The following is a 12,254-nucleotide window of genomic DNA, read 5'->3' on the forward strand; positions in this document are numbered from 1 at the left end:
ACGGTGCTATTTTGGAAGAGGTGAAAGCACCACTGGAAGGGATCAATGCAAAGTTGGGAGAGGATATGGAGGAGGGGTTCTGGTATGAGGTGCTCCGGAGGGTGAACACCTCCACCTCGTGCGCGAGGTTGGGGCTGATACAGCTGAAGGTGGTATGTAGAGCAAACCTGACGAGGGCAAGGATGAGCCAATTCTTTGAAAGGGTAGAAGAAATGTGTGAATGTTGCGGAGGGGGGGTGCCCTGCAAGTCACGTTCACATGTTTTGGTCCTGTCCAAAGCTGGAGGATTACTGGAAGGAGGATATTAGGATAATCTCTAAAGTGGTGCAGGTGAAACTGGACCTGGCCCTCGTGAGGCCATATTCGGGGTGTCAGACCAGCCGGGGTTGGAAACGGGTGTGGAGGCAGATGTTGTAGCCTTCGCCTCGTTGATCGCCTGAAGGCAGAACCTGATGGGTTGGAGAGCAGCCTCTCCACCCTGTGCCCTGGCGTGGCGGGGGGACCTGTTGGAATTCTTGACTATTGAGAAGGTTAAGCTTGAACTGAGGGGAAGGATGGAGGGGTTCTACAATTCATGGGCGTTATTCAATATGCACTTTTAAGAATTGGATCACAGCGAACATTAGGGGGTTGGGGGTTGGGAGGGTTGGGGGGAGGGGGACTGTATGTGTTAATGGTGACTATGGGTGATTCCTGATTCCTCTTTGTCATTTGTTTATTGAACATGTGGGCTAATGTTTGGGGTTTGGTGGGAGGATGGGATCGTTGTTATTGATATGGGGATTCACATAGCCATTACTGATTATTGTTTGTTCTTGGTGGGTGTAAATTTGGGAGAAAGTGTGAAAAAGGAGAATAAAAATATTTTTAAGAAACAAAACAACTGTGACTATACTTCAAAGGGATTTCATTGACTAAAGTGCTTTGGGACCTGCTGCAAAGGGCAAGTCTTTCTCCTCTTTCTTTCCTTCCTTTGTGGCATCCTCTCTTTCTTTCTCTACTATTTATTTCTCTTCTTGTTCTCCCTCCTCTTCAGGTTTATTTTCTTCTCTATTCTTCTTCCGCCTCATTCCCCTTTTCTATCCTTCCTTCTCTCTTATTTTTGGTCCCTCCTCCATTTTTTGTTGTATTTTTTTACAGGATGTGGGAGTCGCTGGCTAGCCCAGCATTTATTGCCCATCCCTAGTTGGCCTTGAGAAAGTGATGTTGAACTTTGTGAACTTCTGCAGTCCGTGTGGTGCAGGTACATCCACAGTGCTGTTAGGGAGGGAGTTCCAAGGTTCTGCCTCAGGAAGGAACGGCGATATACTTTCGAGTCAGGCTGATGTGTGACCTGGAGGGGGACTTCCAGGTGGCAGTGTTCCATTGCAAATACTGCCCTTGTCCATCTAGGTGGTAGAGGTTACGGGTTTAAAGGGTTGTTAAAAGAGTCTTGCTGGGCCACTGCAGTGCACCTTGCAGATGGCATCCGCTGCTGCCAACTTTTATTAGCGGGGGAGGGAGTGAATTTTGAAAGTGGAGACTGGGGTGCCAATCAAGCGGGCCCACATCCCATCAGGGCGATTCAGCAATGGTAATGCCATCGAGTGTCATGGGGAGATTGTTGGATTCTCTATGTTGGAGGTGGTTATTGCCGGTCACTTGAGGAGCATGAATGTTACTTGCCACTTATCAGTTCTCTCAGACAGCATCACACAGGAACCAATCACTGACCGTTGCCAGGCTGATCACTGTACCTGGCCTGCCCACCAGCCTCCAGCCACCCAATCGATCTGACTCCCTCCAAACCTGGTTCCTAAGATCCACTCAGTGCCGAGGAGTCTGGCTTCTCCTCTCCAAAATCAAAACCTGGGAACACAGTGTCCTGACAAGCAGGCTACCTCAACCTTCAATCCTTTGCTTAAAAGTACATTCTGATTATGGGCCGACGGACCAAAATAATGAAGTGACAGAGAAGAAATGGGAACAAGAAATGGGAAACAAAGGGCAGCACGGTGGCCTAGTGGTTAGCACAACCGCCTCACGGCGCTGAGGTCCCAGGTTCGATCTCGGCTCTGGGTCACTGTCCGTGTGGAGTTTGCACATTCTCCCCGTGTCTGCGTGGGTTTCACCCCCACAACCTAAAAATGTGCAGAGTGGGTGGATTGGCCACGCTAAATTGCCCCTTAATTGGAAAAAAATAATTGGGTAATCTAAATTTATTTTTTTTTTAAATGGGAAACAAAGGAAATGGCGACACGGTGGCACAGTGGTTAGCACTGCTGCCTCACAGCGCCAGGGGCCTAGGTTCGATTCCAACCTCACGTTTCAATCTGTGTGGAGTGTGCACATTATCCCCATGTCTGCGTGGGTTTCCTCCGGGTGCTCCGGTTTCCTCTCCCAGTCCAAAGTTGTGCAGATTAGGTGGATTGACCGTGCTAAATTACCCCTTGTTGTCCGGGGTTGTGTGGGGTTACGGGGGTAGGGCAGAGGATTGGGCCGAGGTAGGGTGCCCTTTTGGAAGGTTGCTGCAGATTTGATGGGCAGAATGGCTTTTTTTTGCACTGTACGGATTCTATGAAGCAGGAAGGACTCTTACAGCTCTCTCTTTCTCTTTCCTCCCACAGAATCTCTTAGTTCGATCCCCTTTTTCTTACCTCTGCCCCGTTCCTGTTTGTCAAAGGTTTGGTAGCGTTAGATGGAAGCAAACAGATTGCTGAAGTAACTCAGTGCGTTAAACAGTGCAGACTCCGGCTACAGAGTGAGCCGGTCCTTTTCAATCAGTCCATAGAGTTGTTTGCAGCAATAAACCTCCGTGCAATGTGCATTGGTAATGGTAATTTGCTATATGTGAACATTTATTAATGTTGCTGATAGAATGTAAACCTTTGCTTTGGGTGGTACTGTAAAACAGTAGATAGCAAATCAATAACAATGCGCTGCCTGATAGGGTGGCGGAGACATGTTCAATAGTCGTTTACAAAAAGGAATATATACTCGGAGGAGGAAACAATTGCAGGGCTTTAGGGAAAATGTGAGGAGCAGGGCATCAACAGAGCTGGTGCAGACTTAATAGGTCTTATGAGCTCCTATACTGTACTAACATTTGATTCTTTATTGTTTTATGTGCCACCGGCAAGAGCAGAATTTGTCGTGTTTAAACCCCTCAGATCCATTAGCTGCAAGCCATTCATTAATTTCTAATAGTGAGCTGTGGTTGACAGCTTCCACAAAGCAGCTGCAGCCTTGATTCAGTCATCTCCCTTCATGGATGAGTGACTCTAAGTGCTGAAACCCCCAATGCGGTTGATGTTTGTGAAATTTGGGTCTTCAGCACTTAGGGTCACCGCGATGTCCACCACGTCAGGCTCGCAGTTGTTGAGACCTGTAATAGACTGGCCCAGGGGACTAGGGAATCACGGCAGGCCGGAGAATAGAGTGCCGGGCCCGCTACTTTGGTGAAAATGGGTCATTTAGACCCATTTGCATTCATTTACATCCTCCTGCTGGCGTGCGGGTGCAAACCTTGATCCTTCTGCCAGCGGGGTGGGTGGGGGGGGGGGGGGGGGGGGGGGGATTGGAGCGTGGGCATTGATCATGATGTTTTGAATCTCCGCCGCATCGGGACCCTGAAAAGCGGCGTACTCTACGACTATGCCGCACGCCGTATCCACGGCTTCCGTACATTGCCTGAGGCCCGTCCTGCGATGCTCCGTCCCCAACCAGCCGAGTTCCCGATGCCATCGTCTCACCCATCGGGAACTCAGCGTGGTGGCTGCGGACACAGTCCAGTGCCGCCCTAGTCAGGGGAGGGCCGATCCGAGGGTAGGGGTAGACATATTCGGGGCTGGGGGCACTTCGGTGGGCCGGTCCGGGGCGCGCGAGCTGGCTGAAAGGTTGGACTATTTCGTGGCCGCGTCCGTGACCAGCATCCGCCATGAAGCAAGGCGCGGCCGCTGCAGGCCGCCGCTGTGCGCATGCACGGCCAAGGACCCAGCAATTCTCAAGGCTGTATTGGCAGCTAGAGCCAGGTGCTCTATGCTGCCTCCAAACTAGCCCCCATCACAACGGGGAATCGGTGGCCATTTTGCGCCAGTTTTCCTGCCGTAAAACGCCACCGTTCCCTGCCGGCATGGTGACATAGTCTCCAAATCAGAGAATCCAGCCCCCTATTGGTTTCTGGCATCCAAAAATTGGCCTATTTGTAAATTGTCAATTTATAAACGTCCTTCACAGTATTGAGCAGTTGCTTCATCTTTCAATGGCGGCTCCCTTAAACCTAAACACTTTCTTGTTGAAGGCCTGACTATGTATTGCTGGAATACTGTTTGTGATTGTTTCCCAGGTGATCAGGATGAAGTTGACAGCGTGCTGGACATGCCAGGAGTTATCGGCCATGATACCTATGAAGCCAGTGATACCTTTGAAATTCCAATAAGGAATATTCCTCACAGAAAAAGGTAGGCAACCCTCGTCTGGTAAAACTATATTCCAGTTTGAGAAGATAACTTCACATTTTGGAAATTATAAGCATGGACAAGCTCAGAGTGAAACTTGTTTGGTGAAATCTGAACGTGAGTCAGTCCATTGACAGCCTTGATGTCTTGCTTGATCCTGAGAGGAGCTTCCAGCCATGACTCTGCTCCATTATTAAGACCATCTTTGTAACTTTACCCCGTCTCTTACACTGTCTAAGCTCATCTGTTCCTGAAATCTTCATCCATGCCTTTGTTACCACTAGGCCTTACTATTTCAACGCTCACCAGGCTGACTTCCCATCTTCCAGCCTCCATAAACTTGACATTATCCAATAATCTACTCTCTATGTCCTTATTGGTACAAAGCCCTGTTCACCCGTTGCCCTGACACTGGCCTACATGGCTCCAGGTTTGACATGTTTCAACTTTAAAATTCACAGTCTTGTTTTCAAATCTCTTCATGGCATCATCTCTCCCCCATCTCTGTAATCTTCCCTAGTCCTCCAGCTTTCCAAACTTTCTGTGTTCTTCCAATGCTTGCCTCCTATATCTTCCAGTCTCCTTTAATCGCCCTATCATTGCCAGTGTGTTTTTTTGTTGCCTGGGCCCTAACTCCAGGAATTTAAACCTCTTTCCCTTACTTCCTCTCACTTCTTCCTTTAAGACACTCCTCAAAATCTGCTTCTTTAACAAAAGTATTGTGGGAGTTGCGGTGGGTAGCCTGAGCCTGAGGGGTGGGGTGGAGATAGAGGAGGGGAGTAGATTGGTGATGCAGTTGTTTTTTTGGTTGGGTTTAGGTGAGGATGGAGAGGGTAGCCATTGTGGTGAATCACAGTAGCGTAATTCACACTGTATTACACATGTTGTACTATGTCTCTGTAAGCTCGGCACACGAGCAGTTGCGCTGCTCTGCCACTAGGGGGAGATGCACTGGGAGTGTACGGGAGTTTGTACTGGGCTCCACCCTTGGCTCCACCCACGGCTCCTCCCCCTAACCGGAAGTATAAAGGTTGATGCTGAGAGCCTGCCTGCCAGTTCATGTGGAGTTCATCTTGTCACAGGCAGGCTCTGTTGTAAGACGATTAAAACCACTGTTCACTTCTAACCACGTGTCGTGTGAATTGATGGTCTCATCAGCCATTATGGATGGGCCCAGATTAGTAAGGGGCCAGATGATTGGGATTTGGGTCTGGTGACGATGGCGGACCTCAGGAGAGGGAGGTGTTCCCCTCGGGTTTGATTCTAAGTCGAGGGGTGTTGCAATCCTGTTCATGTAAAAAGGTGGCATTTGTGGTTGCCAGAGAAGCATGGGGGGGGGGGGGGTTTGTGATGATGAGTGGGGTCTTAGCAGGGCTTTGCTGGTTCTAGTGAATGCATACGTTCCTAATTGGGACAATGTGGACTTTATTAAGAAGTTGTTAGTGTCCGTACAGCTGCAACATGACCTCATGGCTCCAAAACTCAATCCCTCTACCAATAAAAGCTAACACACCGTACGCCTTCTTAACAACCCTCTCAACCTGGGTGGCAACTTTCAGGGATGTACATGGACACCGAGATCTCTCTGCTCATCCACACTACCAAGAATCTTACCATTAGCCCAGTACTCTGTCTTCCTGTTATTCCTTCCAAAATGAATCACCTCACACTTTTCTGCATTAAACTCCATTTGCCACCTCTCGGTGCGGCCGCATTTGGAGTATCGCGTGCAATTCTGGTCGCCGCATTATAGGAAGGATGTTGAAGCATTGGAAAGGGTGCAGAGGAGATTTACCAGAATGTTGCCTGGATTGGAGGGTAGGTCTTATGAGGAAAGGCCGAGGGACTTGAGGCTGTTTTCGTTAGAGAGAAGAAGGTTAAGAGGTGACTTAATTGAGGCATACAAGATGATCAGAGGATTAGATAGGGTGGACAGTGAGAGCCTTTTTCCTCAGATGGTGATGTCTAGCACGAGGGGACATAGCTTTAAATTGAGGGGAGATAGATATAGGACAGATGTCAGAGGTAGGTTCTTAACTCAGAGAGTAGTAAGGGCGTGGAATGCCCTGCCTGCAACAACACTAAACGCATTCAAATGGTCAGTGGATAGACATATGGATGATAAGGGAATAGTGTAGATGGGCTTTAGAGGGGTTTCACAGGTCGGCGCAACAACGAGGGCCGAAGGGCCTGTACTGCGCTGTAATGTTCTATGTTCTATCCCGGTTTGGATTCCCATCAGTTGATCATGGGACGTGATTTTAATTGTGCGTTGGACCCTAGGGTGAATAGATCTAGTCCCAAGTCAATGGCTAGGTTGGGGATGGTGAGAGTGTTGGATAATTTATGGATCAGAAGAGGGGGGTGGATCCATGGAGGTTTAGGGCCCCAGGAGAGTGGGAGTATTCCTTCTTCTCCCATGTACATTGGGTAGACTCCCGTATCCAATTCTTTGTGGTGGGAAGGTGTTACTGTCGGGGGTTGTGGGGGCGGACTATGCAGGCGCAGTAATTTTGGACCATGTGTCGCATTATGTGGACATGAGGTTTGAAACGGGATGGGTAGTGGGACCGGGGTAGAGGTTTGATTTGGTGCTCTGGCAGATAAAAGTGTTGTGAGAAGGTGGCATTGCCGATAAAGAATTATGTGGAGTTTAATCTGAACCAAGAGGTTTCTGTGGCCGTGTTTTGCAAGGCACTGAAGGTGATGTTTCGAGGAGAGGTTGTTTTGTATGAGGCCTACAGGGATAAAGTAGAAAGCGAGGAGGGGCAGAGGTTGTTGGAAGTTATTGTAGAGGTGGCCTTAGCTAAGGAGCTGTTGGCGGAAAGGAAGAATTTTCAGGGGATGTTTGATTGGCTGACAACGGGGAAGGCGGTGGGTCAGCTTCACCGGTTAAGGGGGGGTTCAGTGTGAATATGGGGAGAAGGCTAGTCGCCTGCTAACCCACCAACTGAGGCAGCAGCAAGGGCGGCAGGCTGCAGTCCCAGCACCCTAGAGTGATATGACACATACCCTGGGAGGGTGGGCAATAGGATTGGGGGCGGGGGGGGGTGACGGACCAGGTCACATCCTATGTGAAGCGGGCGAGGGGCTCCCTGGTCCTCTGGGCTTGATGAACGTTCGCCGCTGCCGTCTGTCCTGCAGCTCCCGGCTGGTCCTCGGGTTCTTCCCCAACCTCGTCCTCCAGCCCCTGCTGGTCCGGCGCCTCCTCATCATCCTCCTAATCCTCCTCCTCGGAGATGGCCATATGTTCCTCACCACCACCCTCCGCTGCTGTGCGGGCAACCTGCTAGGCGGTGTTCTGGAGCGCTCGAGACATCGGAAGTGCATCTTGAGGAGCCCGCTGCATCGCTCAGTCACAGCCCGGGTGGCCACATTGGCCTCGTGGCATAGGGCCTCCGCCTCGGTCTCCGGCCTCCTTACTGACGTCATTAGCCAGGTCCTCAGCGGGAACCGCTTATCCCCTGAGAGCAAGCCGCTCATCCTGGGGTACTCTTAAACAGGGCAGGGATGATCGACTGCCCCAAGATGTAGCTGTCGTGCATACTCCCCAGAAAGCAGGCACACACGTGCATTATCTTCATCGGTAGTCGCTTGGTCCATGTCAAAGTTTTTAAAAATACATTTAGAATACCCAATTAATTTTTTCCAATTAAGGGGCAATTTAGCATGGTCAATCCACCTACCCTGCACGTCTTTGGGTTGTGGGGGTGAAACCCACGCAGACACGAGGAGAAAATGCAAACTCCACACGGACAGTGACCCAGAGACTGGGATCAAACGTGGGACCTTGGCGCTGTGAGGCAGCAGCGCTAACCCACTGTGCCACCCTGCTGCCGGTCCATGTAAAAGTTTATGTAGTTTTCCACCCGGGCATACAGGGCATCCGTGAGCTGTTGGATGGGCTGCGGCCTGCGAGATGCCACACAGATCCCCGCTCGAGCCCAGGAAAGATCCCGAGGTGTAAAAGCTCAGAGCTGCGGTGACCTTGATGGCCACTGGGAGCAGGTGCCCTCCTCCTCTATATGGTGCCAAGTCCGTGAGGATATGGCACAGGTATCGCACCGTCTTCTTGTTGAGGTGGAGCCTCCTGTGGCACGCGCTGTTTGTCATCTGTTCAAACGACCAGCAATGCCTGTACATCCTGGGTTATCGCGGATCTCCCCCTCTGGGTCCCTCCCTGCACTGATGGAGGGACCTTAGGGTATGGGGCGGGGTCCGGCACATGGTCCACCACCTCGAGCATCTGCAGACACTGCTGCTGCCAACGTCTCCAGCATCTGGCCGCCCAGACTACCAACAGGACCACGAGGGCAAGTTCTGAGTCCAAAATCTCTGCCATAGCGTCCACTATGTGTAAGACATTGGGAGAGGGTGTTAGACTGACAAACAGCAATGGGTTCCATCCTGGGGCCCTCCATTCCCCCATTGAGCCCTCCCTTCCCCCCACCAGAATGCTCAGCCCACGCATTCCCGGCCGCATGCACCTAACTGTACCCCGGTCACCCGCTCATAACATCACCTGGACCGGGCGCTGGACCCTTCCCCATGGCAGTGGTCCACCTCCGAACGTAGGTATATCTCTGGAGCTGCAACCAATCCCCTGGCGATTCAGATGTTGGCAGCTGCATGTGTGGTGTTGCCTCCCGCAGTGTTCAGGCACATGATCTAATTGAGATACTAGGCAATGACTCCCACATGCAACCTGACCCGCCCACCCACGGGAATCCACTTGGTCACTTAACCACAGTTGCCAGTTCCCTATTAGCAACAGTGTTCAGCTGCACGGCCAGAGGCTTCAGCAGTCGGAGGGTGTTATGGGTGTCGGTGGGACGGACGGGCAGGGACAAGTGTTGCCCCCCCGAACGGGTACACACCAGGAGCTGGCATGGTGGTGCTGAGGGCGGATGCCCCCCCCGGTTGCCCCTCTAGCGCCTCTCCCCCACCGTCCCATGGCGGCCCACCTAAACCAGGGCTGTCTCCTTCCCAGCCCCCAGCCGAGGGTCCCCTACCCCAAACAGAGCCCTGGGATGGCAAAACCAGTGGCCCGGGCTCCTTGCCTGTCAGCAAAGATGGCTGCTCACCTCCTCAGCTCCCCACAGAAGCCCTTCTGCCGGGTACATATTTTTCAAAAGGTGTACTAATCAACGCCAGCGTGACCACTTGCTGGGGAGGCTGACGAATGACGGGAGGCCGTTGGATATGGGGTGGCTTCTGTTAATTGTATGGAAATAGGGCTTGAGTGGTGATAATTGGTTTCTCGCCATGCCACGGCGAGATCCCGATCTTGCCTACGGGAGCAGGCCGGTGGCATCGCAAACTGTTCGACACTTGGCGTGGTTCTCGTTTTTGGCTTCTCCCATTATTTACTGGCCTCGTTCCTCTTGAGCAAGAGCGTAACAAGGCCAGAGAATCGCGCCCAATATTCCTATTGATTCCTCGGAATCAAATTGCGTTTGTCAATACCCCTGTGTTTTTGTAAAAATTACTTCATAGTGCCATGTGGGCGGCATTAGGAAGATCAGCACTTACTGTCCATCCCTAATTGCCCTTAAGAAGTTGGTGGTGGGCTACTGCGGTCCCTCTGGTGAAGGCACACCCCCAGTGCTGATAGGGAAGGGGTCCTGGGATTTTGACACAGCAACAATAAAGGAATGGGAATATATTCCCATGTCAGGATAGTGCGGGATTTGTTCGACTCTTGTAGTGGTACAGGTCGTGGATTTGGGAAGTGAAATCCTGCAGCAAATTGCTGCAGTACATCTTGTCGATGGCACATACTGTTGTCACTGCGCATCGGTGGTGGAGGGAGAGTGTTAAAGGTGGTGGATGGAGTGCCGATTGAGTGGACTGCTTTGTTCGGGTTGATGTCGAGCTTCTTGAGTAACGTGGAGCCACACTCCCCCAGGAAAGCGGAGAGTATTCCATCCCACTCCTGACTTGCGGCTTGTAGATGCTTGACAGGTTTTGGAGAGTCAGGAGATGGGTTACTTGCTGCAGAATATCGAGCCTCTGACCTCCTGTTGTAGCCACAGTATTTATATAGCTGACCCAGGTAATTTCCTGTTAATGGTGACCACCATAGAACATAGAAAAATACAGCACAGAACAGGCCCTTCGGCCCACAATGTTGTGCCGAACCTTTGTCCTAGATTAATTATAGATTATCATAGAATTTACAGTGCAGAAGGAGGCCACTCGGCCCATCGAGTCTGCACCGGCTCTTGGAAAGAGCACCCTACCCAAGGTTAACACCTCCACCCTATCCCCATAACCCAGTAACCCCAACCAACACTAAGGGCAATTTTGGACACTAAGGGCAATTTATCATGGCCAATCCACCTAACCTGCAGGATATCAATGGTGGACGATGCAAAAATGATAATCCTGTTAAATGTCAAAATGGCGTTTACACTTTCACTTGTATTATGACCAGGTGAGAAGGAGTGAATTGGCTCCCCTCTATTCTGCCTCCTCGATTGGTCACAACAAAGATTTAAGTTTCTTCTTCACGAGGATATGCCTTTTCCAAATAAGAATGTATTTAACTGTTTCAGCGGTGAGCAATAAGGAGCCAATTAAACAAGGTTTTGTTGCGTTAAGGAAAGAGTAAACCAAAGGATAAATAATAATAAAAATGAGATGTCACGCACATAGGTATCGGAAAGAAGAGAAGTTAGAGTGCAATGAAAAATAGGTTAAAAGAATATATGGTTCAATATCCTTCGATTATCCTTTAGATGTAGATTGTTAAATGTTGCGACTGTTTTGGATCAGCTGATTTTCTTAATGTGGTCAGATGTAGAAGATGTTGCAATTATGACGAGATCCTCGGGTTAGGTAGATTTCTAGTTAAACTGGCTTCCAAACCAGACAATACACTTGTTCCAAGAGAGGACGAGTAGCTTTCAGCCTGCGTTTTCTGCTGAAACCTTTTGTGCAATCTCCCTCTCCAGTGGCTGCCACCTGGCCGGTTATACTTCACCCATTGTGTATTTCGAAGGGGCCTTTGGATGGGCCTGTCTGTGGCAGCCATTGTTTCAATATCGATCAACATTTTGCATTTTAGATGTCTCTTCCTCAGGCAGTGAAGAGTTTCGATGGGTCTCTGAATTATAGGAAATGTCTATATGCACTCCCCTGAGGGTAAATTGTTGGTTTTGAAACCTTCGCCTTGGAAGGTGGCTTTGCATTTTTGAGTTTTTATTCTGTCTGATTTCAAATAGCAACATTTCCAGTCAGTTAAAATTTTTTAATTATATATTTTCAAAATTAAAGGAACATAACCTTGTGATACTTGTTGGCGATGGCTCTTGCCTGGGATGTATGTTACTTGCCACCTATCATCAACACAAGCCTGAATGTTGTTTTCAGTTGTTGCTGCATGTGAGACAGCTTACGATTGGTACTGAACGCCACAATCACCAGTAAGCATCACAACTTTATTGATTGATTGGTTGATTGATATTTATTGTCACATGTACCGAAGTACAGTGAAAAGTATTTTTCTGCGGCCAAGGGAACGTACACAGTACGTACATAGTGGACAAAAGAATGATCGACAGAATACATTGACAATAGTACATCAACAAATAGTGATTGGTTATAGTGTGGAACAAGGGGCCAAACAAGAGCAGCATGGGGCATCGTGAACAGTGTTCTTACAGGGAACAGATAAGTCCATGGGAGAGTCGTTGAGGAGTCTGGCAGCTGGGGGGAAGACCTATATCTGGATGTGCGGGTCTTCAGACTTCTGTATCTTCTGCCTGATGGAAGATGAAGTTATCTTGGAGAGAAGGTCACTGATGAAGCGGCGGA

The 12,254-nt window shown here is 49.9% G+C and overlaps 1 protein-coding gene across 1 annotated transcript in view; it reads left to right on the plus strand.

Annotated features, from left to right (window-relative positions):
• fer1l6 (fer-1 like family member 6) overlaps positions 1-12,254 on the plus strand; it is a 193,624-nt gene that overhangs the window by 15,003 nt on the left and 166,367 nt on the right. Inside the window, exon 3 of the mRNA XM_038810140.1 lies at positions 4,325-4,439. Coding sequence (XP_038666068.1) covers positions 4,325-4,439 — 115 coding nt within the window. The remainder of the gene's footprint in view (positions 1-4,324; positions 4,440-12,254) is intronic.

Source organism: Scyliorhinus canicula, chromosome 10, assembly GCF_902713615.1.
Source record: "Scyliorhinus canicula chromosome 10, sScyCan1.1, whole genome shotgun sequence".
NCBI lineage: Eukaryota > Metazoa > Chordata > Chondrichthyes > Carcharhiniformes > Scyliorhinidae > Scyliorhinus > Scyliorhinus canicula.